Source organism: Aethalodelphis obliquidens, unplaced genomic scaffold, assembly GCF_003676395.1.
Source record: "Aethalodelphis obliquidens isolate GAN/ISIS:26980383/991018 unplaced genomic scaffold, ASM367639v1 scaffold57, whole genome shotgun sequence".
NCBI classification, from domain to species: Eukaryota; Metazoa; Chordata; class Mammalia; order Artiodactyla; family Delphinidae; genus Aethalodelphis; species Aethalodelphis obliquidens.
Window position 1 is genome coordinate 11,237,810 of NW_020838001.1, and position 25,315 is coordinate 11,263,124.

General features: G+C 53.9%; 1 protein-coding gene across 2 annotated transcripts; it reads left to right on the forward strand.

Annotated features, from left to right (window-relative positions):
* Window positions 1–251: 251 nt before the first annotated feature.
* PEDS1 (plasmanylethanolamine desaturase 1) lies at window positions 252–24,082 on the forward strand. 2 transcript variants are annotated; one of them, XM_027087017.1, is made up of 6 exons: window positions 252–485; window positions 8,082–8,201; window positions 17,365–17,456; window positions 18,665–18,809; window positions 20,355–20,567; window positions 23,012–24,082. In XM_027087017.1, the coding sequence occupies exons 1-6, from the start codon at window positions 362–364 to the stop codon at window positions 23,131–23,133; spliced, it is 816 nt and encodes a 271-aa protein (XP_026942818.1). In that variant the 5' UTR covers window positions 252–361; the 3' UTR covers window positions 23,134–24,082. The 2 variants fall into 2 exon arrangements, with proteins under 2 accessions (XP_026942818.1, XP_026942819.1); XM_027087018.1 differs by lacking the exon at window positions 8,082–8,201 and having other exon boundaries at window positions 266–485.
* The last annotated feature ends 1,233 nt before the right edge of the window (window positions 24,083–25,315 follow it).

Below are 25,315 nucleotides of genomic sequence, written 5' to 3' on the forward strand. Positions count from 1 at the left end.
CGACGCTGCCCGAGTTTCCGTGCGGCTGACGACCAGGCCGGAGGCGGAGGCGGAGGCAGAGCGTGACTGGCACTGAGGCGCCACCACCCCACAACTTCCGCACCCAGCTGCGCCAGCTGCGGACCTGACCCCCGCGCGCCGCGGTTGGTTGCGGCTCGGAAGTCGCTGATTGGCTGACGTGGCCCCGGCGCGGGCCCCGATTGGCTGTGACGCGCGGCCGGGCGAGGCCCCCGCCGCCGCCGCAGCCGCGCCTGGACTGGGCGGTCATTGGGCGGCGTGATATCGCCGCGATTCCGCGGCCCCACAGCTGCCGCCGCCGCCGCCGCCAGCAGAGCGCAGCGGGCTGGCCGGGCGAGTGGCTATGGCGGGCGCCGAAGACGGGCCGGGCCAGCAGCCGGAGGTCGACGAGGACGAGGCGGCGTATAGCCGGCGCTGGGGCGCGCAGCATGCCGGGGCCCGCGAGCTGGCCGCGCTCTACTCACCAGGTAGGACCTCCGGGCTCCCCTCCGGGCCTGCAGTCATCAGCCTGGGCTGCGGACAGCAACCCCGGGTCCCCAATATCGGAGCCCCAGCCTCCGGCCCCGATGCAGAACTCCATCTGCGGCTTCTAATTTGCAAATAGCTCCCCTAAGTCCGGGGACCCCACCCCAGCGCCCCTTCCAAGCCCAAGGCAGAATCCCAGCCCCGGGGCTTTCTGGACAGCTCACATCACACAGCCAGGTCCGGATCCTAGCTCAGGGTACCTGCGGCTGCAAAGAGCGCCCCTAGCCTTAGGGACCCCCCACCCCAGGACCCTGTCCAAGCCGAAGGCAGCCCCTCAGCCACATGCACTGACCCCTAAAAGTCACACCCTATCCCGGGTTCCCCAGATCCAAAATTCGCACTCTAGGGCCCCATCTGCACCCCAGCCAGGACCCAGAGGTAGTGACCTCAGATCTGGGCGTGTCAGGCCCCCTGCTCTGGGAACCCCAACTCAGGGGCCCCCAGCTAGAGTGCCCCAGAGGCACTTCCTCCAAAGCCCCATCTTAGATTTACAGTTTCAGTCTACAGACCACCATTCCCCCACTGCATTAACTCTCATCCTATATTTTGGAATCCCCGGTGGTGAGGGCACTGCAAATCTTCCAGTTTAAGCTCCTCTCATATACAAGCCCCAATTCCAGGCATTTCCTTCCCCCATGTAGATATATTAGCCCCCTCCATTGGGACTTGGGAGTCCCCAGACTGGACCACAACTCAGAGACCCTTGCTCTGGTTCTGCCCCAGGACAAGGTCTCTGGTTTCTTCCTGCTGGGCCTACCATGTCTTTTTCAGCAAGCACCAGCCTCCACCCCCTTCTCTGACTTCCACTTGAGCCTCAAGAATCTCATTGCCAGACCCCAGCAGGGCAGAGTGTCCCCAGGGGTTAAGGGAAGTGCCTTTGAGAACTCCAGAGTCGAGTGACTGGGAGGCCCCTCTGCCTGGGTGTTGCCATCACATCAAGCTTTGTTTGTCAAACATTCTGACATCTTTCCTTTTGCTAGGAGGCAACCACCATGCACAGCCTTTGCCTGGGGTGGGCATGGGTCCACGACCACCTTTGGCTTTTTTCCCTAACTGGCCTGGGTTTGCATACCATCTCTGCCATAACTATCTGTGTGACCTTGGGCCATTTGCTTTCTTGTTGAGTCCTAGATCACCAGAGGCCTTTCTGGACTTGCAATGCCATGTTCTGGGTGTGACTTTTTTCATACTTGACTTGGGCACCTGGCCCAGGATACCATGGTTTCTTCAGCCTGTTCCCCCAACACCCAGCTTGTGGACTTAAAACATCCTGTGCTCCCTGGGGCAGGCTGGACTTGGCATCCTGACTCTTCTTCTTAGCTGTGTAACCTGGGCCAAGGCACTTTCCCTTTCTGAGCCTCAGTTTCCTCACCTCTAAAATGGATACAAGATAAAGTTTATCAGTTCCTTAGTGTCGCTGGGAGGAGGAAATGAGATCGTCTACCTTGGTGCAGTGCCTGTCATACAGTAGGCAATCCCTATTATTAATCCAATAGTCTGACCCTCCCTGTGAGTCTTGGGGTAAGCTCTCTCACCTCTCTGCTTCTCAGACTCACCACCTGGGAATCAAGGGTAAGGATTCAAAGCCTGCCTCCTTTGGTGTCCAGCTATGCCCACTCAAGTGAACCCTACCCACCTTCAACCAAATCATACCTGGGCATTCTGAGCTTCCTCAATGGACTGCCATCTTCTCATTCCACCATGATTGCATCTTTGCCCAATTCTGGTATCCCCAAGTGCCCCTCACTCTCTGAAGAGCAGCCACTGCAGGGATTTAAGGCTGCAGACAGTCTCCTGGTGCCCCAAGCCTGCAATCAGAGGCCTTATCTCCTCTTACCCTAGAGCTGGGGCAGGGCAGGGGGAGTGCCTGGAGAGGGGGAGTGAAGGAGGAAGAGACTAGTTTCTCCAAATTCCACAGACCTCCCTCTGCCCGTCTGTGTCGCTTGGCCTTGAGGAAGAACCTCAGTCTCTGGGCCTGACCTATAAAATAAGGGGCCAGGCTGAATACATATTGAACACCCTCGTCCCATGCCCTGTTCTAGGTGAACAAAACAGGAAAAATGGAGGTGGCCTTTTTAGTAAACCCAGTAAATAAGGGAAATATCTTACTTGCCCAGTGGTGGCAAGTGCTGTGGAACAGACATACAGCAGAAAAGGGAGAAGTGAAATGTTGGGGACAGTGACATTTTAGAGAGGGGGCAGTTAAGGCCTCACTGAGCAGGTGACAATTGAACAGAGACCAGAAGGGAGGGACTCCTGAAGATATTTGAGGAAGGATTGGTCCAGACCAGGGACACAGCAAGTGCAAAGGCCCTACGGTGGGAGCAAGCCTGAAGTATTTGCAGGACACCAAAGAGGCCTGTGGGCTGGAACAGAGTGAGCTGGGGGAGAGTAGGGAAAGTTTCTGGGTTCCAGGACTGAATTCTTGAGATTCCTGGGGCCAGTGATGGGTTGGCACCATGACAACTGGCAGCAATAATACGGCAGTTAACAGAGTTGACATTTATTGAGCACTGACTATGTGCTGGGCACTTCCCTTATGTGCTCTCATTTCATCCTCACTACAGTTGTCTCAGGGGCATCCTGGTATTAACTCCATTTTACAGGGGAGGAAACCGAGACCCCCGTAGCCTCCTCGTAGCCCACCCCCGACATGTGTTCTTCCTAACGTTTGTCGTGCCTGGGATTAGGCTTGTGTCTGCCCCCACCAGAGGGGAAGGTGAGCAAGGCCAGGGGCGGCATCTCTTTGGCTTGCCTGAAGTGCCTGCACCCTGTCCATCTTTAAGACTTTCCCTGGGGCTTAGCAAAGAGTGGTGACCTGCCCACAGTCACACAGACAGTTAGCAGGACCAGAATGAGAACACTGGTCGGGGCGTTCTAGGTTCTGTGTTCCGAATCTTTGCTGTGGAAGTGAGCCAGCCCAAGTGCGTGTGCAGGAGGGGCACCAGTGTTCCAGGTCAGCAGAGCAGCACGCGTGCAGGGCTGGCGGCAGAGACAGTGGGCCTAGCGTCGGCCGAGAGCTGTGAGTTGTCTGGTCAGGGCAGCCTCAGCCTGATCCCATGGACCCTGAGTGTCTGGCCAAGGAGTGTCTGACCCAAGCACTCCCCCAGGTCCAGGGAGCCACAGAGGGTCCAGGTTAGGGGTTTGCAGCACCACCCCACCCTCTGCCAGGTGCCGACGTTTGTGAAGGGTGGGTGGACTTGGCAGGTCTACCCCAGTCTCACGGGCAAGCCTGGAGGCAAGGCAGGTGTCCAGCTTCCCGGCAGGCGCCAACTGACCTCTGGATATGTGGGTCCCACTTCTCAGGTACCTAGGCTCCAGGGGTGGATCTTGGGGGGTCACCAGAGCCCCTGTTCACCCACCCTGGCTAACTACGGATGCCCCTGCCCTGTGGGACACAGGGACTCTTAGCGTGTGGTGGGGGGAAGGTGGAGGGTGTCAGGAGTGCTGGGTGGGGCTCCTGGCCTATAGTCCCAGAGCTGAGCCTGGATTCTGTCCCCCAAGACAGGCCTCCCTGAGGCCCCTTCCCTGTCCAGGCCTGGTCCCTGTCATGCTCCTGGCCCAGCTTTCCCTCTGTCTCCCTCAGTAAGTCTTGTTCATTTTCCATTTCTTTGTCTCTCCTTCTCTCTGGCCATACTCATGTTCTCTTTGTCACCTTATAATCACTCCCTGTCTCTGTCTTCCTCTTCTCTCTGTTTCTCATCGATTTTTTTTTTAATTTTTATTTTCTTTATTTATTTTTTATACAGCAGGTTCTTTTTAGTGATCTATTTTATACATATTAGTGTATATATGTCAATCCCAATCGCCCAATTCCTCCCACCACCACCACCCCGCTGTTTCTCATCTTTCTGTGTCTCTGATTCCTGTTCTGTCCCCTCTCTCTCTCTCTTCCTCTGTGTCTCTCTGGTCTCTCTACCTCCTGTCCCCCCACCTCCCTGAGGCCGAGTGTCTCCTAGTGGTGGCCAAGGACCATCAGAAGTGCAGGTTCCAGGGTTTGTCTGACTGAAACCAGAAGAGTCGGGCCTGATACCAAGCCTTTGGCTGTGGCCTGTCCCCAGGCAAGCAGAGATGGCCTGCCCTGCACCTCCCAGCCCTCCCAGCCCTCCACACACAAGCCTGGCCCCCTCCCCAGGCCAACAGGCAGTCACTACTGTCACTCAGCCCAGATCGTGGACCCTGGCCAGGCCAGGGGCTGGCTCAGGGAAACAAGGCTCAGCACTCTGCCAGAGGTGGCCTGAGCCCTTCTGTCCTGAGGAAAGTCCTTCCCCTCCCTGGGCCTCAGTCTGCACATCTGTGAAGCGACACCATTTAGACCACCTGACCACGCGGTCCCTGCCAAGCAGACTGTCCATGCTGTGACTCTGGGGATTCTCGAGGGACTTTGGACAGCACACTTCATCTCTCCGGGCCTACTTTCTCCTTCTGAAGGATGGGGCAAATAGCCCCCAGCCCATGGCGTGCGGCAGGCAAGGGCTTGTTGGGATCGTCCTTGACACTGGCCCTGGTATGTAACAGGTGCTCCGTGAAGGTCGCTTGTTATAATAGATGTAGTTTTTATGGGTCATAGTTGAGGCACTTGTTCTGCAGAAGGATACCGAGGCCAGAGAGAGAGTTTAGATGGGAAAATATTCGGATTTGGGGACATTCTTTGTGGCAAGGGGAGAGAGCTGGGCTATCTTTGGAATCAGGACAGCCCCGAACATCCAGGCTAACGAGCTCAGGATCCAAACCCAGTTTTCATTTTTACCCGCAGAGCCTCAGTTTCCTCATCTAGGAAATTGGGATCACACAGTAGCTCCCTGGAGGGACTGAGACTTGAATGAGAGACTGAGAGACTATGCCTTGGGCTTGAAACCTCAGGGACTTGGCCAGGACCGCCACCCAGGGAAGGCACCCAGTATGAGGCTGCAGGGAGGGGAGCGGACTGGGGTCCACAAGGAGCTCTTGCTCCATCTGATGGAGGCAGGCTTGGGCTGGCCAGAGCCCTATGTTCTCAAAGGAGGTAGTTTCATGTGATTTTTTTTTTTTTTTAAGTGTAGCTGATTTTTTCAAAACTAAGAGCAAAATATGACAGAGGGAGTGGGTCTGCAGCATCTCTGATGCGGGCTGCACCCTGTACCCCAGCCCATAATAGGCCTCAGTGGGTGTTAGCCATTGTTGTTGTTGCTGTCCCTACAGGCTGGGTGGCAGCAGATCGGTACTGAAGAATCACCTGTCCCTTACCACCACCCCTCCTGGCTTCCTGCTTCTGAGCCCCAGGTCCTGGCCACAAACAGGAGCTGCAAAAGGGAAGGCCCTTCTGGGCCTGGTCATGGTGACCCCAGGTGGGGGCCCCTGGGGTAGCATAGCCCCGTGGCCCAAGGGAAACAGCCCCTGACTACGAAGAAAGCAGCAAGGGGCTTCTGCATCTGCTGCTGTGTGATGCTGTTGGGATCCTAGCCCTTTCTGGGCCTCGGGGTCCTCATCTGTATGAGAGGGGCTGAGGGATGTGACCCTGGGCATGTCCTTTCCCTCTCTGAGCCTTGGTCTTTTCACAGGGCCGCTGTTCGGATTCTGGCTCAGGGCGCAGTCTGCTGCTCTACAGCCCGGACAAGGCCCTTTCTCTCTCTGAGCCTGTTTCCTGTCAGGAACAGTGGGACGCCTCATACTTCCTTCTCACAGTGCTTCAGTGAGGGGTGCCCAGAGACAAAGCCTGGCAGTCTTTCTCTAGGGTCGTGGTTGCGAATTTGTTCATTCCACAAGCATTTATTAAGCAACAACTGTGTGCCAGGACCCTGGTGAGCAAGCCAGGCATGGCCCTAGGCCTCCTGAGTTTACATTTAGGGAGGGGAAGACAGATGTTAGACAGGCAGTGACAGTCCCTCATGATATGGGTCCCATGTTGGGAGAGCCTGGGGGTTAAAGGAGGCATCATGGATGGCTTCCTGGAGGTGGAGGTTCCAGGTAGAGATATGTAAGAGCAGATTTGTCCTTGGGACCAGCTGCCTGAGAAAACAGTATTCCCAGGGGCCCTGTCACACGTGGTATCACCCACGTGGTCTTTTTATTTCCTTTTGCTTTAATAGTCTTTTATTTACTTATTTATTTATTTATTTTTGGCTATGTTGAGTCTTCGTTGCTGCACGCGGGCTTTCTCTAGTTACGGCGAGCGAGGGCTACTCTTCATTGCGGTGCGTGGGCTTCTCATTGCGGTGGATTCTCTTGCTGCAGAGCACGGGCTCTAGGCACGCAGGCTTTAGTAGTCGTGGCACACGGGCTCAGCAGTTATGGCTCACGGGCTTAGTTGCTCCGTGGCATGTGGGATCTTCCTGGACCAGGGATCGAACCTGTGTCCCCTGCATTGGCAGGTGGATTCTTAACCACCGCGCCACCAGGGAAGTCCTGCATTCACAAATTTTAAGTTCAAAAGGGAGTACGTGAAAAAGTCTCGACCGTATAGGTTTTTTTCCCTTTTTTCACATAAATGGCTGTTTAGCACTTTGCTGTTTGCACTTACCAGTTTGTCCTGGATGTCCCTCCATAGCCACACATTAACAGTCACCCAGGCTTTTTTCCTAGCTACAGAGATGCCATAAACCAAATTAATTTGTCTGAGTCCCCCGGCAATGGACACAAAGGTTATTTTCCAAATTTCTATACCTGCAACAAAGCTGCAGTGAGTGAATCAGCTTGTCTGAGCTCACATGCTATTAAAACAGGTGCCAAGATTTAAAGAGACGATTTCACACCCACATCCTGATTGCTGGCTTCTCTTGAGAATTAGAAGGTCTGGCCTCCCTGGGCCCACACTCCCCCTTGGCAATAGTCAGCCAGTTAGTGGCTACTGCTTTAGAAAGGGCACATGTGCTGTGGTGTTCCACTGTCCCCACCCAGCCCACCTCACTCCTTCAAATCACCTGCCTGGCCCCTGGAGTTTGAGACCCTTCATCGGCACTGCCTCTTCTCCCTGTGGCTGGAGCCCTAGAGGGGATAACCAAGGCCTTATTTCTCCTGAATTCCTGACTCATTGCCTGGAGCCCTGCTTGATGGAGGTTGGGCGGGGTCTGAACCTCCATGATTAAAAGCTGTTTGTAGCCTCTGCCTCCAAATAATTACCTACAAAAGGGGACAGGTGATGGGATGATGACAGTTAAAAAAAGAAGCTCATTAAAATTCCTTCACATGTCTCCAGAGAGAGCCCAAAGGGGCCCAAGAGACCAGTATTCTGGTCCTGTCTGCCAAAGAATCAGCATGTGCAAGGCCAGCTTCACGGGCATCAGACCTGCGCACAGGGGGCCTGCGCTCAGAAGGGCTTGGTTTAACACACCCGGCCCTGAGTGTCTGACCTTCAGCAGGCCCCACCCCTTCTCCAGGCCTCGGTGACATCATCTGTGAAATGGGCAGGCAATCCCTGTGTTCAGCCTGTAGTCAGCACTGCAGACTCTCAGAACACAGTCGAAGAGCCCCCATGGGCCCAGCTCTGCCTGGCTTTGATCCTTGCTCCCTGGGCCTTTGCCACCCGCCCTGCACTCACCTCTCGCCTCCTCTCCCTGCAGGCAAGCGCTTCCAGGAGTGGTGCTGTGTGGTGCTGTGCTTCAGCCTCATCGCCCACAACACGGTCCACCTCCTGCTGCTGGCTCACTGGGAGCACACACCTCTTGTAATGCTGGGAGTCGGTGAGTGCCCGCAGCCCTGCTGCCTGCCTCGGTTTCCCCAGGGGCCAGGGACCTACCTAGTGTCTGCTCCACTCTGATGGCGACTTACACGTGGGGGGGGGGTGTGCGCGCGCTTGTGTGCACACGAATGGGGTACAGGTTGTGGGAACCCTGGCTCCCATCTCAGTCGGTGGCACCTGTGTCCTTCCTGTCACTTGGGCCAAAAACCTGGGTGTCATCCTCAGTTCCTTTCTCTCACATTCCACTCCAGAGCATCAGCAAATGCTCTTGGCTGTCCTTTCGAGATGCATCCAGCATCCATTGCTGTCCACCTCTACATCCCCTCCCTGGTCCAGCACCACCCTCCAGCCTGGACTATGGTGGAAGCCTCCTCCCTGGTCTCCCCGCCTCCACCTCTGCCCCGCACTGTCCATTCTCCACAGGCAGCTGGGAGAATCCCGTTGGATCCTCCGTGAGGTCACTCCACTGGCCTGTTGTCCCCTGTATACTTAGAATAAAACACCAACTCCTCAGCACGGCCTGGCCCCAGCCCCGCCTCACATCATTTCCTTCCTCTCCTCTGGCTCACCCTGCTGCCGCCACAGTGGCCTCTTGCTGTGCCTCCACCAGGTGCTGTCAGGCACACCCCAGCTCAGGGCCTTTGCACATGCTGTTCCTGTGCCTGGAACTCTCTTCCAGCAGGTACCTGCGTGGTTCCCTGCCTCGTCTAGGTCACCTCCTCGGGGAGGCTCTCCCTCAACAATAGTAGCCCTGCCATACACCATCCTTCACCCCACTCTGTTATACAGTCTGTTTCTTTGTTTATTACCTGTCTCCCCCACTCAAATATCAGCTCCCTGAGAGTAGGGATTTTTGTCTGCTGCTGTGTCCCCAGCCCCAAGCACAAAGCCTCACACAGTAGGTGCTCGGTAAATATTAATTGAATCAGTGAATGAATGAGCTGCAGTGTATTAGTACCTGTTGAGTGTTTTCCATCGGTCAGTCCTCACCCATCCACAGACTGGGGGGGGTGGAGGCTGCAGTTGTCATCATTTTCCAGACGAGGAGACCGAACCTCAGAGAAGGGACCGGCCAGAGTCACACCTCAAAACAGAGAGTACAACATAGTTCTTAATTCACTGTCTCCACTCCCAGCTCCTGGAGTGACTCAGTTCCTTCCTCTCCGCACACCGCCCCTCCCCTCTTCCCTCTAATTCAGGTGTTCATCCCTTCCCCCACCCTGGGCTCCCAGGCTGACAGGGCAGCGGCTGTGCCCTTGGTCCGCCTAGCCAGCCCCAAGTGTTCAGCTTCCACAGTCGCATTAAAAGCATTCTGGTCGCCTAAGCCAGTAGCGCTCAGGCCAGCTAATTGAGCCATCTGGGTCTGGGGTGGGGATAAGCATGTGCTGGGGGCGGACCAGCTGAAGGGGAAGGAGGTTAAGCCATCTAGTGCCAGGGAGCCTGGGCCCCGCCCACAGGAGCCAGACATGTCCCCTCTGCCCAGGGGTGAGAAGGACCTGTACCTCCAGCCTCTCTGCCTTGGAGCAGCACATTCAAGGGCAGGGATGTAGACAGTGTGAGCCCCGACGCCCCATCTGGGGGTGGTCATGAGCAGGCCCCTACTGTCCTGGGTTCAAGTCCCAGCTCTGCCACTTCCTGGCTGTGTGGCCTTGGGCAAGTGTCAGTGCACCTCTGAGCCTTGTCTTCCACATCTGGAAAGTGAGACGGCTCACAGCCCCTGCCTCCTAGGGCCTTTGTGAGGGCAAAATGCAGGTGTGCATAACTGCTGAGAGGGCAGCAACTGAGTAGAGGTGAGGAGGGGACACCGCCCAACATTCACTCCCCAGGGCTCAGACCTTCTGCCTCAATGGTCAGTTTAACGGTGGATATTTCCCAAGCCTACCGTGTGCAAGACCCACGCTGGGCTCTTAACTCTTGGTGGCAACTGAGTGAGGAGGGTCTGATCCCTGTGCTCTGAGAGGCCAGGTGACTTGCCCATCGACCCTAACCCGGGCAGCAGCAGAGTCTGGGATTTCATATCCAGACCTGGCCGGGGACTACGCAGCCTCCAGTTGGCACTAGGAGGAAAGGGTGTTCTAGGCAGTGGGCCCAGTCTGGGCAGAGGATCAGTAGCACCAGAGCCCCAGGTGTATGTTGTGTGAACTGGGAGGGTGGGCATCCCAGGCAGGTCGCTGCCTCCCTGGTCGGTTGGGACCAGACCCAAGAGACTTCGCTCCTGCCTGTGATAGCAGCCCTTCCACCCAGCACCTTTGCCTCTGGGCTGATAAGGGCAGACAATCCCCTGATAGTAGTGTTTGCACAGTTCCTAATGGATTTAAGTAGCTGCCCTGATTTGTGTGTTGACATGCCGGAAGTAAGGGCACCGTGCCAGCCTATACAGCCCACCTGCTGCTGTCTCCCAAGAGGTTCTGGTGCCCCTGACAGGCCCCAGAAACCAAGGGAACCAGAAGCCCTGAAAAGGTGCCCAGTTAATAAATACAGACAGATGACGCAATCCTGGGTAGCAGAGTCAAGATAGGGGAGCTGGCGGCGAAGAGGAGAGGTAAGAGGTCAGGGAAGGCTCTCTGGAAAAGTGACATTTGCACAGAGACCTGAAGGAGGTGAGGGAGGGGAGGCAAACAGTTGTCCCTGGGGTGTCCCAGGCAGAGGGAACAGCAAGTGCTGCAAAGGCCTTGAGGCTGGGGTGAGCCCTGAGCATTTGGAGGATAGAGAGGAGGCCCGTGTGGCCTGAGAAAACTAACCAAAGGAAAAGTAGTTGGTGGCAGCTGAGGGACAGCTGGGGGCAGTGGGGGCAGGTCGTGTAGGGCCTTGAAGGCCATGGTCTGGATTGGGGGTTTTATTCTACAGGCCGTGAGAAGCCACTGGCGATTTTCCCACAGGGAGCTGACATCATCTCATGCTGCAGGGAGGATGGATGGGGGCAGGGAGGGCCAGAGAGGAGGTGAAGGTGGTGGCCCGGAACCCTGTAGGGCAGTGGAGGTGGTGAAAAGTCGTCAGATTCTGGGTGAGCTGTGAAAGATGGGCACCAGAATGTGCTGTCAGGTTGGCTGTGGAGGGGAGGGGGGAGGGGTCAGTGGCCTGAACTATGGAAGAAGGGACCGGGAGGAGGTTAGAGGACCCGCGTGAGGGGAGATGCTTGGGATGCCTGCCTGAGGGCCAAGGGAAGGTGTTGAGCAGGAAATTGGAAATCCGGAAATCTGGGTGTCCTGAGAGTAGAGATGGTGTTTGAAGCCCAGATGCTGGCAGAGGGCCCCGGGGTGGGGCGGAGGGACTGTGTACGAGCACAGGAGAGGCCCCCGAGGCCTCCCGTGCTTGGGACGGGGAGAGGAGGAAGAGCCAGCCAAGGGGGAGAAAGGGGAGCTGGGCAGGCTTGCACAGGCTGAGAGGAGAATGTGTTTCCAGAAGACTCGGGGATCAACTGGGAGCAGCCAGCTGAGCAGAGCAGCAAGATGGGGCAGCGAGGGGACCACCGGATTTGGCCCCGTGGCGGTCATTAGTGACCTTGACAAGGACAGTGTGAATGAGTAATAAATGAGTGGCCCCGGGAGCCCCGAGCTATTTGCCGCACTTGGGGAAACTGGAGGGAAAGTGTGAGGGCTCTGAGCCAGTGCCTGAAGGAGTGAGTGGGAGTTTCTGGCAGACAAGTGGGCGGGGGGGCAGGGGTTCCAGGCAGGGGGCACAGTGAATGCAAAGGTCAGCACTCGCAGGGCCCCAGGTCACGGCCAGCCTTGTAGGTCAGGTGCGAAGTCTCCACGGGATCCGAGCTGAAAGGTGGTAAAGACAGGCTTTGGCCCCAGGACTGTAGGGACCAGCCTTCAGCAGTGTCTGCCTCTGTCTCAGCCCCTCTGCCTCCACACCAGGCCTTGAGGTGGGCAGGGCATGAAGAAGTCCCAGCCAGGTGACCTGTGGGGAGATGGAGGCCCCAAGGGGCCCAGGGACTGTCTCAAGGTCACCTGGTGAGTCAGGGTAGCCTGGAGTGAATCATCATCTCCTATGCTGTCCCAGTGTCCTGCAGGCAGGGTGGTAACTAGGCCCAAGCTGCCCCCAGAGTGAGCCAGCCACCAGGCGCTGACACCAGCATTGGGACAAAGAAGCTTCTGTGTGCCCGCCTCCGCCACCTCTACCCCCATTAAAGAGGACTTGGGCAGCAGGCCTGAAGGCCTGGAGTTGCTCCTCTAGAAACAGCCACCGCCCATAGATCACAGAGCCGTTTCCTCCCTTGGGGTGGGGGGTTGGGGGGTGGGCTCTGTCCCTCCAATAAAAATTCCTGACGTCTGCCTAAAGCCCACATCCCTCCCTGCTCAGCAGCCTGACAAGGCCAGGGGCTTGAGGCTCAGAGAGAGGAATAATATTTAACTACTAACTGTAGCTACATTCGGGGAGCACTTGCTATGTCCCAAGGATTAGCCCACTGTTATTAACTGACTGTAGTTAAGTAAGTACCATTAATGTCCCCATTTCCCAGACGTGGACGTGAAGGCTCAGCATCGTCATGAATGGCCCTCGCCTTGGTCTCTGGCCACTCGCCAGCAGCCCTGACCACCTCAGGGCAGCCCTCACCCTTCAGGTCTCCTTTCCTCCTCTGGCACGTGGGGTGTGGTGGGGCCTATCACAATGGACGTGATGTGAGATAATACACGTTTTTTTGTTTTTTTGCCACATCTAGTGGCACGCGGGATCCTAGTTCCCCGACCAGGGATCAAACACGTGCTCCCTGCAGCGGGGGCACGCAGTCCTAACCACTGGACCGCCGGGGAAGTCCCAATACACGTTTTTTTAAATGGACTTTATTTTTTAGGACAGCTTTAGATTTACGGAAGATGAACAGATAGTACATCGAGTTCCCATATATGCCCTGCCCCCAATTTCCCTTATTATTAACATCTTATCTTACTATCATACGTTTGTTACAGTTAATACACCAATATGGATACATTATTATGAACTAAAGTCCATAGTTTATTCAGATGTCCTTAGTTTTTAGCTAATGTCCTTTTTCTGTTCCAGGATCCCATGCAGGATTCCACATCACGTTTAGTTGTCACGTCTCTTGAGGCTCCTTAGCTGTGAGAGTTTCTCAGGTTTTCCCTGTTTTCAGTGATCTGAACAGTTTGGAGGAGTGCTCGTAGGATGCCCATCTGCTGGAACTCGTCTGGTGTTTTTCTTAGTGGGTTATGTGTCTTGGGGAGGAAGCGCTCAGAGGTCAAGTGCCATTTTCATCACCTCGTAGCAAGGGTATGTACCGTCAGCATGACTTATCCCCATGATGTTGACCTTGACCACCTGGCCCAAGTGGTATTTGTCAGGTTTCTCCACTGTAAAGTTACTCTCTTCCCCCCGCACCCCCGCCCCGCTTCTGTACTGTATTCCCCTTGGAGAGAAGTCACTGTGTACAGCCCATATTTAATCTGTGGGGAGTTATACACCTGATGATGCACTTTTTAACACCTTTGACAAAGCACCCAGCACACAGGAAGCACCCCAATGTTAACCGTGATCACAAAACGTTTTTCTAATATTGTTTTTATTATCGTTGTTATCATGTGTAAGGATTAAATGCTTAGGACGATTAAGGAGATGAGATGTATAACCAGCTTAGGACTGGCCTTGGTACAGTTTAGGGATTAAGAGAGATAAAACGTTTAAGGTTCTGGCACAGAGCCTGGTAACTATAAATGCTCAATAAATGTCCAGTAAAGGTAAATAAATAAATAAATGGATGGATGGATGGATAGATAGATAGGTAGCTGACATCTTTACCCTAAGAAGATGAGGGCATAGATCTTCACACAGTCTTGTGAATGCATGTTCACAGGAGCCTGAGTCATACCAGCCCCAACCTGGAAACAACCTAGTCGTCCAAGAGCAAAACAGATAAATGTACTGTGGTACATCCAGATGGTGGAATGCTACTCAGCAGTAAAAAGGATGAACTCCTGATACACACAACCACATGGATGACTCTAGAAGCATTATGCTAGTGAAGGAAGCTAGACCCAAAAAAGCACATACCATAAGAATCAATTTGTATAAAGTTCTAGAATTGGCCAAACCAAAGTATAATTATGGGAAGCGGATCGGTGGTTTCATGGAACAGGGGTGGGGAGGCACTAGGGGGACTGCTGGGGGGCTGCGTTCTCCTGAAGGCAGCATTTAGGGGCAGGATTAGTCCAAGCTGTTGGGACAGGGGCTCAAGAGGCACCTTAGCTGACCCTTCGCTGTGCAAGTGAAGATGCTGAGGCCCAGAGGGGGCAAAGGGCTTGCCCAGGGTCATACAGCAATATGGTAGCAAGAGATGAGGCCCCCGACCCTTGATCTAGCTCCCCCTTAGCTCTTGGCCACAGTGCCTCTAGTCCCTCCTGGTAGACGCAAGGCAGTGTGTCCACAGCATCCTGTGTAGCTTGCAGTAGGAGCTCTATTAATGCCCCTGGACCTACTGAGGTACAGATTAAGGGCGTGAAAGCATGCTGGTTTTGGAGGCTGGTAGACTCACCTCTTCCCATCCCATGGCTGCCACTTCCAAGCCATGGGACCAGGGGTGATGCTTCAACCTCCCTGAACCCCTTTCCTCATCAGAGAAGTGGGGAAAATAAATGAGGCTGTCACCTCAGATGGTGACAAGTGCTGTGAAAGAAGTAAAGCAGGGAGATGTGACCGAGAGCACCTGCCTGGGAGGAGGGCTTCGCCAGGGGGTTGATGATGTTTGCTCTGAGCTAGAAGGCTGAAGCGGAGCCAGCCACTCGGGGATCTTCAGGGAGAGGGTGGGGTGCCAGGTAGAGGAACAGCAAGTGCAAACGCCCTAGGCTTCACCAGATTCCCCAGCCCCTTCCCCAGCCCAGGTCCACCCTCCCAGCACCGTCACTAAGGAGCATGACTCCCTAGCCCTGGGCAGGGCCTTGTGTGCACTGGCCTTTGAGCCCTGCCAAGCCCTCCCCTCTCCCCAGCCCAGCCACCCATGCAGTGTCACCCCCTTCCCCGCCCTGTCCTTTGGCTTCTGCATGCCAGGAGGTGCTGTATGTCTCCACCTGGCGGCCCACTTGTCACCAGGAACTTGCAATGTATGCAGCTGTATCTCCCCTGCCCCCCGCCATCCCTCCCATGTTTGGCATATGTGGGGTGGATGCTTCAGGGCCTCTGGAAAGCCTTCATTCACAGCCACCCATGACTCGGGCCCACACACCAGAGCTGCACGTCCACAGTGACCCACACACTCACTCTTGCTCCCTCGCTCATGAGTCCTGCTCTCCAGGGAGGCATCTAGGGGATTTTCTCAGCCTTCATAGTACCTCAGGGCCCTGGTCCCCTGTCACCAAGGGGCTATGGGACCTAGCAGAATTCGAATAACCTTTAAATGGCCCAGCTGGCCCTTGGACAACCAGTTCACACCGAGAAACAGTCTGGGAGGGGAGGAGGGGTTGCCTGAAGTCACGTGACCCAGTGGGCTGCATTTACCAGCACTTAAAAGTGCATTTGTTTTGTGTATTTGTTTACAACTTCCTCCCCCCACCCCCACCCCCATATCTCTGTCCCAACGACATGAGCTCAATGTCTGATGCACCTCTGGCTCTAGAGCTTGGCACACAGTAGGTCCTCACAGAATGTCGCTTGATAGACTGAATGACTGAATAACAACAATAATAATATGTATTGAGGGCTCACTATGTGCCCCACACTGTACTTAATGCTTTACATTGATTCATTCAACAAATGTTTATTTACTGAACCATATTATGTGCGAGGAATTGGAATGTAGCCAATGTAAACGCAAGACTAAAATCCCTGTCTTTGTGGAGCTGATATTCTTGTAGGGGAGACAGTAAACAAACAGAAATGAAGTCCAAGGTGATAGGTGCTCGGAAAAGAAGATAGGTGCTAGGAAATGCTGGAAGATGGGAATGGTTACAATTTTAGATCAGGTGTCCCTGGAAGACCTTTGAGGCAAAGATCTAAAGGAAGTGAGGGAGTGAGCTGTGTTACCTCTTGGGAAAGAATGTTCCAGCAGAGTGAAGAGCAAATGCAGAGACCCAGAGGCATGTAGGGGGGTGTAAGGGAAGGGGAACATGCCAGTAGGGCTGAGACACAGAGGGAGGGGAGCGTGATGGGGGTGGCACTGGTGTGTTACCTTGGGCAGCTTGCTGGCCACTCCACCTCGGTTTCCGCATGTGGACAGTATCGTGGTGCATCCTTCTGTGTTATATTTGGACCCCAAGGCAGGTTAAGAGCCCAGCTCTGCCACTTGCCATCTATGCGACCTCAGTCTAGTTATTTCTGTTCTCCAAGCCTCAGTTTCCGCCCCTATAAAGTAAGAGTAAAAATGGTACCAACTTCTAACAGATTGTGAGAATTCGTTAAGATCAAGCATGTAAAGCACTTGTGTCTGGCACTGAGAAAGCGCTCAATAAATGGTAGCTGCTGTGGTTTTTTTAATCATCATCATTCGTATCCATCTAGAGGAAACTGGGGCACAGAGAGGTTGAGTAACATGCCCAGTGTCACACAGCTAGTGAGTGACAGCTGGAATGTGAGTCCAGATGTAACAGCACGTAACCTCTGTATTATACTGAACCCTCAAGTGAGCGAATGGTTTGGGGGTCTCTGAGGGGACTTCACTCCAGTTCTGAACAAATTCAGAACGAAGACAAGGAAAAGGCTGCTGGAGGTCAAATTATCACACTTACTGTTGATAAAAATTAGGTTGCGGGGAACGTGGCTTCCACGTGGACCTAAGGTACTTCCCGACACCAAACCCCAGAAGGACATTTTCATCCGGTTACCAGCAGCACTGGGGCAGAGTGGGCTTCCCTACATGGGGCGATTGGGGGTCAGAGAGAAAGGGACAGTTGGCTCCTAATAGGGAAAGGTTGGGCTGATATGAGCATGCCCGGTTTACTCTCTCCAGACTCACCAAGCAAATGAGGCCCCACATCTCCCTGGGGAAGAGCAAGTAAAGGGACAGATTGAGGCCAGGAATGTTATTCCTGAGACTCCATTCACAGGGAACAAAGTGTCCCAAGCAGAGAAGGGACACCTTCTGCCCCAACAAATGAGTGAATGAGTGAGCGAGCAAGTGAGTGACTTCCTGATTTGGGGTGGGGAGTGGGCAGGGATCTCCCTCTTGTCCACCGCCCCCCCACCCCCCCAGCTCATGCTCTTCTTGTCCACAGTTGCAGGGGCTCTCATTGCTGACTTCTTGTCTGGCGTGGTGCACTGGGGAGCCGACACCTGGGGCTCCGTGGAGCTGCCCATCGTGGGGAAGGTGCGTATGTTGACCCAGCCCCGAAGCCCAGCCCATGTCCTCCAGGAGGAGGTCGGGCTGTCTGACCTTGGGTGAGTCCCCTTTCCTCTCTGAGCCTGTTTCCCTATCTGAAAGATGGGAACTGTGGTTCCAGCCTGACCCCCATGCCCCTCCTCCAAGACTAGAACAAGAATCCCCTGGGGTTTTCTGGAAGCATCAGGCGTGGGACAGAGAGCTTTGATACATGTCCACCTCACCGGAACCCCTTGAGTTTGGGGACCACGCCACATCTTATTCTCCTTTGCCTTCCCTGCCACACCTCACTGTTTCCATTGAACTTTATCTTGAGTCAGTCTGACTTTTTTGATTGTGGTAGAAAATCTGGTACAAACTTAACCAAAGAAAGGTACTGACTTATGTAATGAAAATTTTAGAAGTAGAGCCAAATTAGGGCATGGCTGGGTCCAGTGAGACGGACAGACCATATTCTTTGGACTCAGTCCCTCTCCATGTCTGTCTCTGCTGGCTCCACTCTCGTGTAGGCTTTCCCCTACACGAGAAGGTGGGGAAAGGTGGCCAGGATGGCTCACAGCTGCCTAGACTTCCATCCTCCCAGCTCAGTGCCCCCAGTAGAAGAACTCCCCTTTCCCATAGTTTCAGCCAGAGTCCCATGGCTCATTCCCATTGGCCCAGCTTGGATCACACACCCATCCTTCATCCAGTCACGGTGCCCAGAGGGATGGGGTGCTCTGATTGGCCAGGCCAGGGTCCCGTGCTTACTCTTAACTAGGGGCGGAGGAGTCAGCCCATTGGAACAACTGGTACTAAAAGAAGGGGAGGCTGTTACCAGAAGGAGGGGCCTGGACGTCGGAAAGAAAGGGTCCTGCCTGTCACTGGGAGGGGCCTCCTCAATTGTCTTAGGGTAGGAAAGGAGGGTGGAGATTGTCTCCAAACCCCCGCATAGCCCAGGTCAGGAGACTGAGGCCCACAGGGGGGCAGTACCAGCCCAAGGTCCCCACCAGGTCATTTCGACCCATCTTGCACTAAAGCTGTTAGACCCAGACCCTGAAGGCTGGGTGGGATCTGCAGCAGTGACGTGGTGGGACAGCATCTCAAAGGCAAGGAGGTGAGCCGGCGCGGAGTGTGTGCAGGAAGTCGGGGAGAGTGGCTGACCACCATAGGCTGACTGGTCGGATGGATCCCCTCTCCCCCCCCCCTACCCCACCCAGGCTTTCATCCGGCCATTCCGGGAGCATCACATTGACCCGACAGCCATTACGCGGCACGACTTCATTGAGACCAATGGGGACAACTGCCTGGTGACGCTGCTACCGCTGTTAAACATGGCCTACAAGTTCCGCACCCAGAGCCCAGGTAAGAGTGCCCCCTGGTGGGCCTTCAGGGAGCCATTGGGGACAGGCACACACGCACCCCTCCCATGAGTCTCCTGTAGCTTGTGTGTGTGTTTGCCGCTCACTGTATTAGAAAAATTTTTAGTTTCCCTCATGTAAAATTGGGATATTTGACATAAAGATCTGTGTTTCCAGCTCCTCTTGAACAATCCGATCTGGCCACCCTGGGTCTTTGTTCCCACTTGGCTGTACTGGGCCAGAGCTGAGCCACAGGGGCACCCCCTTAGACAGAGATGCACGCTTTCCACTTTGCCACAGTCCCCACTACTCCCTGCTGTCCAATGCCTGGCCTGCCTTGCTCATTTGAATTACCTCCCTGGCCCTGAGGGCTTCTGGTTTTGCTGTCTGGGCTTAGTGGAAAGAGCATATGTAGCCTGCCAACCCAGTCCTGAGTTCAGACCTCTGCCCTGACTACTATCTGGGGGAGGAAGCTTGTGCCAAAGCAAGTCACTTCACCTCTCTGAAGCTCAGCGACCTCGTCTGTCAGGTGGGGGATGAGTCCTTCCCCGTGCCAGATCCTGTCCTAACAGTGTGACACGGTGCTGGTCTTTAGAGCAGCCCCGCTGCGGGGAGATGTGATGAATGTCTGTGGTGTTGGGGGTGCTGCCCCGCCCACCTCCTCTTCCCCAGTGGGGACACCCGTCCCCCAGCTGCTGTGAGCATCCAGCTGCCCCTTCTGAGAACTGCCAGGGCAGGTCCCGCCTCTTCCCTTGGGATAAGCCTGAAGCCAGTGACAAAAAAAAAAAGCCTGCAAAAGCGAGCCCCCTGGCCTCTGAGTGGGACCAACTCTATGGAGTCATTAACATTTCAGACCCCCACCCCCACCAGGATCAGGCTGAGACAAGACTCCCCCCACCCCATCTTTGCTTAACTCTTCCCCTGCCCTGTCCTGCTTTCCTCACTCCCTCAGATGTTTTTCCAGAAGAGAGGATTTCCCGCCCCCCCCACCCCCACCAGTCAGATAACTCATGGGCACATGAATCCTTGTCTCAGGCTCTGCTTCTAGGGAATCTGGACAAAGACTTACTCTCATTTCGTTGTTGAGGAGCTTGAGACTCAAAGAGGTAGAGTCGTTGACCCAAGTTCATACAGTTAAGAAATGTCAGAGCAGGGGGGAATTCCCTGGTGGTCCAGGGGTTAGGACTCCGCGCTTTCACTGCCGAGGGCCCAGGTTCAATCCCTGGTCGGGGAACTAAGATCCCACAAGCTGCGTGGCATGACCGAAAAAGAAAAAGAAATGTCAGAGTAGGGATCTGCACCCAGCTCTGCCTCATTCCAGAGCCCACATTCTTAACTATTACCTATGCTTATTCCATTCTGCCCACTGAGCAGAAGAGGAGACTGAGGCCCAGAGGGGAGTCTGAGCTTGCCCAAGTCCACTTGGGAGGTTGGAAAGAGGCCTGGGTGCTATCCTGGGAAGGGAGCTGGGCCAGGCTGGCAGTGGGCCCCCACCCTGTGGACAGCTGTATGGGGCCTATGGTCACCCCCCCCTCTACCCACGCTGCAGAAGTCCTGGAGCAGCTGTACCCCTGGGAATGCTTCGTCTTCTGCCTGATCATCTTCGGTACCTTCACCAACCAGATCCACAAGTGGTCACACACGTACTTTGGGCTGCCGCGCTGGGTCGTCCTCCTGCAGGACTGGCATGTCATCCTGCCTCGTAAACACCATCGCATCCACCACGTCTCACCCCACGAGACCTACTTCTGCATCACCACAGGTGCGGCTATAGGGTAGCGTGGAATGGGCTGCCCCCACTCTGACTGCAGCTCCATCCTTAGGATCAAGGGGCACAGGTCACAGTGGGAGGTGGTGCAGTCCTGCAGGAACATTCTCTCAGAACACACGTTTCTTGAGCATCTACTACGTGCCAGGCACTCTTCTAGGTGCCAAGGACACAGCAGTAAACAAGACAGACACACACACACACATACCCCCTTCATGGAGTTGTGATTCCAACCACCCATCCATCCAGCAGATATTTATTGAGCACCTACTATGTGCCATAGCACTGAACAAAACAGGCAAAAATCCCTACCTTTATAGCATTCACATTCTAAGAGGGGACATTCCAAGCACTAAAAAACAAGTGCTATATCTGATTGTCCTAACTGCTATGGAGGAAAATAATGCGGAGGGTAGGAGAGGGAAATGGGGAGCTTCACCCTTTAAATAGGGTGGTCAGGGAAGGCCTCGCTGAGAAGGTGACATTTGAACTGAGGAAGAAAGTCATGCAGATCTGGAGGAAGAGCTCTCCAGGCAGCAGGAGCAGTAGGTGAAGGGCCTTGGAGGCAGGAACCACATGCCTGGTTTGTTTGAGGAGCAGCAAGGCGGCTAGTGTGGCTTCAGTGAGAGACGTGAGGGGTAGAAGGGTCGGAGAGATGGCAGAGTCCAGGTGTGAGAAATGCTGTGAGGGCAAACAAAGCAGGATGAAGGGCAGAGAGTCATGGGGGAAGGGGGCGTAGCTGTTGATAAAGGAGATCGGAAATCTGGGAAAAGGGGGGTTCCCTGCAGATAGATAGGGACAGATCAGTCCAGGCAGAGGGAACAGCAAGTACACAGAGGCCCTGCGGCAGGAACAGGTGACCCAGGAGTAGTAAGGAGGCCCACATGCTGTTGGTAGTTAATGGGCCAGTGCCAAAGAGGTGAGATGAGGTGAGGCGACCAGGTTTTCCAGGGGCAGCTGGGTATCTTTTTAAGGTTAAGTATACCACACGTGCTGTTAAGTCAGACCAACTTGGGCGTAGCCTTCAGCTCCTCCACATGTGACTTGCGGAGGCTCACAAGCCTCCCTGGTTATCGTTTTTCTCATTCACAAGATGGGGCTACAGCTACCTCCTTCGCATACCAGCTCCCAGGGCTGGGGTGTGAGTGGTAAGGTGGCAGATGCAAAGTGCTTGGCACATAGTAGGTACTCAGTAAGCTACTGGTTTGGGGGCAGGGGTTGGGGTGTTTGGTTTGGTTTTGGGGGGGTTTTGTTTTGTTTTTGTTTCTTGGGGATTTTTGCCTTTCTGGAAGCAGAACTGAGAGCCACAAAAAAACATTTTTTGTACACCCTAAAGTCATGCTTTCTAGGAGCAGTTGGAGGGGTTAGAATTTAGGCTGTTGTGGAGATCATTTAACTGCTCAACCAGAACTGGGATCAGTCTTGGTTTGGCCATATACTAATTGGGAAACTCTCCTCCAAGGCTCAGTCTTCTTTTTTTTTTTTTAAATTAATTAATTAATTTTAATTTTGGCCGTGTTGGGTCTTCGTTGCTTCGTGTGGGCTTTCTCTAGTTGCGGGCAAGCGGGGGGTTACTCTGTTGTGGTGCGCAGGCTTCTCTTGTTGCGGAGCACAGGCTGTAGGTGCGCGGGCTTCAGTAGTTGTGGCTCGTGGGCTCTAGAGTGCAGGCTCAGTAGTTGTGGCGCACGGGCTTAGTTGCTCCACGGCATGTTCATCTTCCCAGACCAGGGCTCGAACCTGTGTCCCGTGCATTGGCAGGCGGATTCCTAACCACTGCGCCACCAGGGAAGTCCCCAAGACTCAGTCTTCTCATGTGGAAAGTGGGACTAATAATAGTATGTACTTCAAGGTTCAGGTGGTAGACTGTAATACAGATTAAATAAGATTATGAGCACTGTTCATTGAGCACCTACCATATGCCAGGCATCATCCTAGGCAGTGGGACAACAGTGAAACAACATGAGGTTCTACTCTTTGGAGCTGACATTCTAGTTGGGAGTTGGGGATAAAAACCAACACAAAACAGGGAGGTGACAAATTAATGAGATTGGTTACAGGTTATCATAAAAGCTGTAAAGAAATAAGAAAGGGTGACGTGACAGGACAGGAGCACTGCTAAGCGGTAGTCAGGGAAGGCTTCCTGGAAGAGGTAGCATTAGAGCCAAATGATAAGAAACATTGCCTCCATGCCTGGCATATAGTAAGCACTCAATAAGAAGGTGAATGAGGGGATGAAGGCATATCTGAGCAGCCTCTAAACCCATTGGTGGGAAGCCCCTGTCCCAAAATTCCTCGGTCAGTCCTTGTCCCCTGCCTCCTGCAGACTTAACTCTGTTCCTCCCCTGCCCGAGGCAGGGCCAGCTCTCTCTCTACGTCCTCTCACTGCTGCTCTCCCATTCAACCCCTCCGCACACCCCCCTGCCCTGTTTCCACTGCAGGCTGGCTCAACTACCCTCTCGAGAAGATGGGCTTCTGGAGACGCCTAGAGGACATTATCCAGGGCCTGACAGGCGAGAAGCCTCGGGCAGACGACATGAAATGGGCACAGAAGGTCAAATAACTCCTCCGGGCCACCACCTCGTTGCCAACCTTACCCAGCTCCCCCAAACCGAAGCCATCTGCCAAATTCCAGCCTCCTTGCGCTGGGCCATCCAGGTGGAGAGGACACCTCCTGGGCTGGGCCCGGGCACCCCCAGCCCACCCCTTGTGACACAGAATACTTGAGCCACTGATTTTTTTCATTTCCTTTTTTTCGTTTTCTTTCCTTGACCCCTCCCCAGCCACCTGAACTGCTCTGTCTGCCAAACCTGACTCTGCAAAAAAAAAGAAAAAAAAAGAGCCCCACCCTGCCAGCCATCCCTTGGGTTGAGGAGAAGTTCACCAACTCCCCACACTCCCACCACCCCTTGCCCCACTGGGCAGCCCTTCAGTGTGGCTGGTATTGGGGCACTGAGTCGTCTGTTCCTCTTTGCCCTCAGTGGTCTAGGAGCCCCCAGGCACACCTAACTGTCCCTGGAGCATTACCCTGCCATGGACCTGCAGACTGACCCCCAAGGCCTGGGTGGATAGACAGCCCCAGTCACCACCTTCAGCCTAGCTTGTCCACCCAAGGATGGCAAAGTGCAGCAAGGGTCTGGGGGCAGCTGGCCAGACGAGGCTGGAATTTCCTGATCAAGTCTGGATCCCCCTTCTTCCCCACCCCTCCCCCATCTGCCAATGTGATTTCAGCCAGAGCTGATGTGTCTAATCAGAGGATGTCTTCAAAGGGCACAGCCCCTGCAAAGGGTCTTTGTCATTTGGAAGGGGACACAGTGTCCCCTCTGGCCGGGGGTATGTCAGAGAAGGAAGAGTGGGGCTTTTTTGTTTCAGTTATTTTTTTTTTTAACGGTGCTTGCTTGTTTAATGTAAATAATAGAAAGCCTTAATATCTTTTCTGTAACACGGAGTAATATTTTAATGTCATGTTTTGGATGTACATAATATATTTATAACAAAGCAGCAAGAGTCTACTTAACCTCGCTGCCTCGTATTTCCTGGTTGCCTGGGGGAAGGGAAGTAAGGAGCCTGGAGGGTGAGGCCCCACCCCTACCCTATTCCCAGCTTCCCTCACAACGCTGGGCTAAGGATGAGGTCTTTGTCATCTAAGACAGTGAATCAATGTCGACATCTGCTCCAAACACTTTTGGAAGGGACCCGTGATTTGGTGAGGAATGGTCTTCATGCAGAAAATCATGGTGATAGAGTAACAAAGGCTGATCCTTATGGGTGAATTCCTTTGGCAAATGTTTGTCGGCACCTAATGTGTGCCAGGCTCTGGCCTGGACACCGGGGCATGGAAGTGAACAAACAAACAAGGATTTACCCCGATGGAGCTGACCTCCTGGGGAGAGAGACAATAAACTTAAATAAACACACATGGACATTCAGACGGTGATCTGTAAAGAAAATCAAACATCTCGGGATTACATCAGAAAGGCAGGGTGAGGCTGCTTTGGCAGGGTGGTCAGGGAGGGCCTCTCTGAGGAGATGACATCTGAGCTGAGACCTGGAGGAGGAGATAGAACCAAATGGGGAAAGAACTGGAGGGAAAGCCTTCCTGGCTGGAGAAGTGCAAAGGCCCTGAGGCAGGAACAAACCTGGGGTTTTTAAGAGAGTGTGGCTGGATGGGAGTGAGCAAGGGGAAAGTGGAAGATGAGGTTTGAAAAATAGGAACTAGTTGTATGGAACCTCACAGGCAAGTCGGGAGACTGGACATTTTAAACAAGTATCTTGTTCATTTATTCATTGAACAAATATGAGGCATTTCCTATGTGCCAGGCACTGGGATTCAGTAGTGAACACAACAGATTTACAATCAATATCTAGTCTGGGCTAGATAGTTGCTGTAATAGTAACCAGGAAAAACAAAATCTTGTTGGGGACAGAGAAATGATAAAAGACTCTTTAGAGCAGTCACAGATAAAGTTTTTTTAATGTGACCCATAACTTCATTTTAAAGTTTGCTCGCCACTAGACTTGATTTTTAACTGTCTGAGGGGACCACAAAAGGAAGGGGTATTAGAATTCTTCAACTCTAAGTGACAGAAACCATAACTTAAGCAAAAATTAATAGCTAAAGTAATTTTATTAACTCATATAACTGAAAAGGTCAGAGGTGTTTCTGACAAGGTTTGGCAGGACTCAGGGGCTCACATGATTCATCAGAACTTAGTCTCTCTGTCTAGCTCTGTTTTTCTCTGAGT

Bases quoted from the DNA above. Each gene is read 5' to 3' on its own strand.
- PEDS1 (XM_027087017.1), top strand. From the start codon at position 362: ATGGCGGGCGCCGAAGACGGGCCGGGCCAGCAGCCGGAGGTCGACGAG. The intron at 8,202-17,364 runs GTGAGTGCCCGC...TCTTGTCCACAG, and splicing joins TCTTGTAATGCTGGGAGTCG to TTGCAGGGGCTCTCATTGCT. The intron at 17,457-18,664 runs GTGCGTATGTTG...TACCCCACCCAG, and splicing joins AGCTGCCCATCGTGGGGAAG to GCTTTCATCCGGCCATTCCG.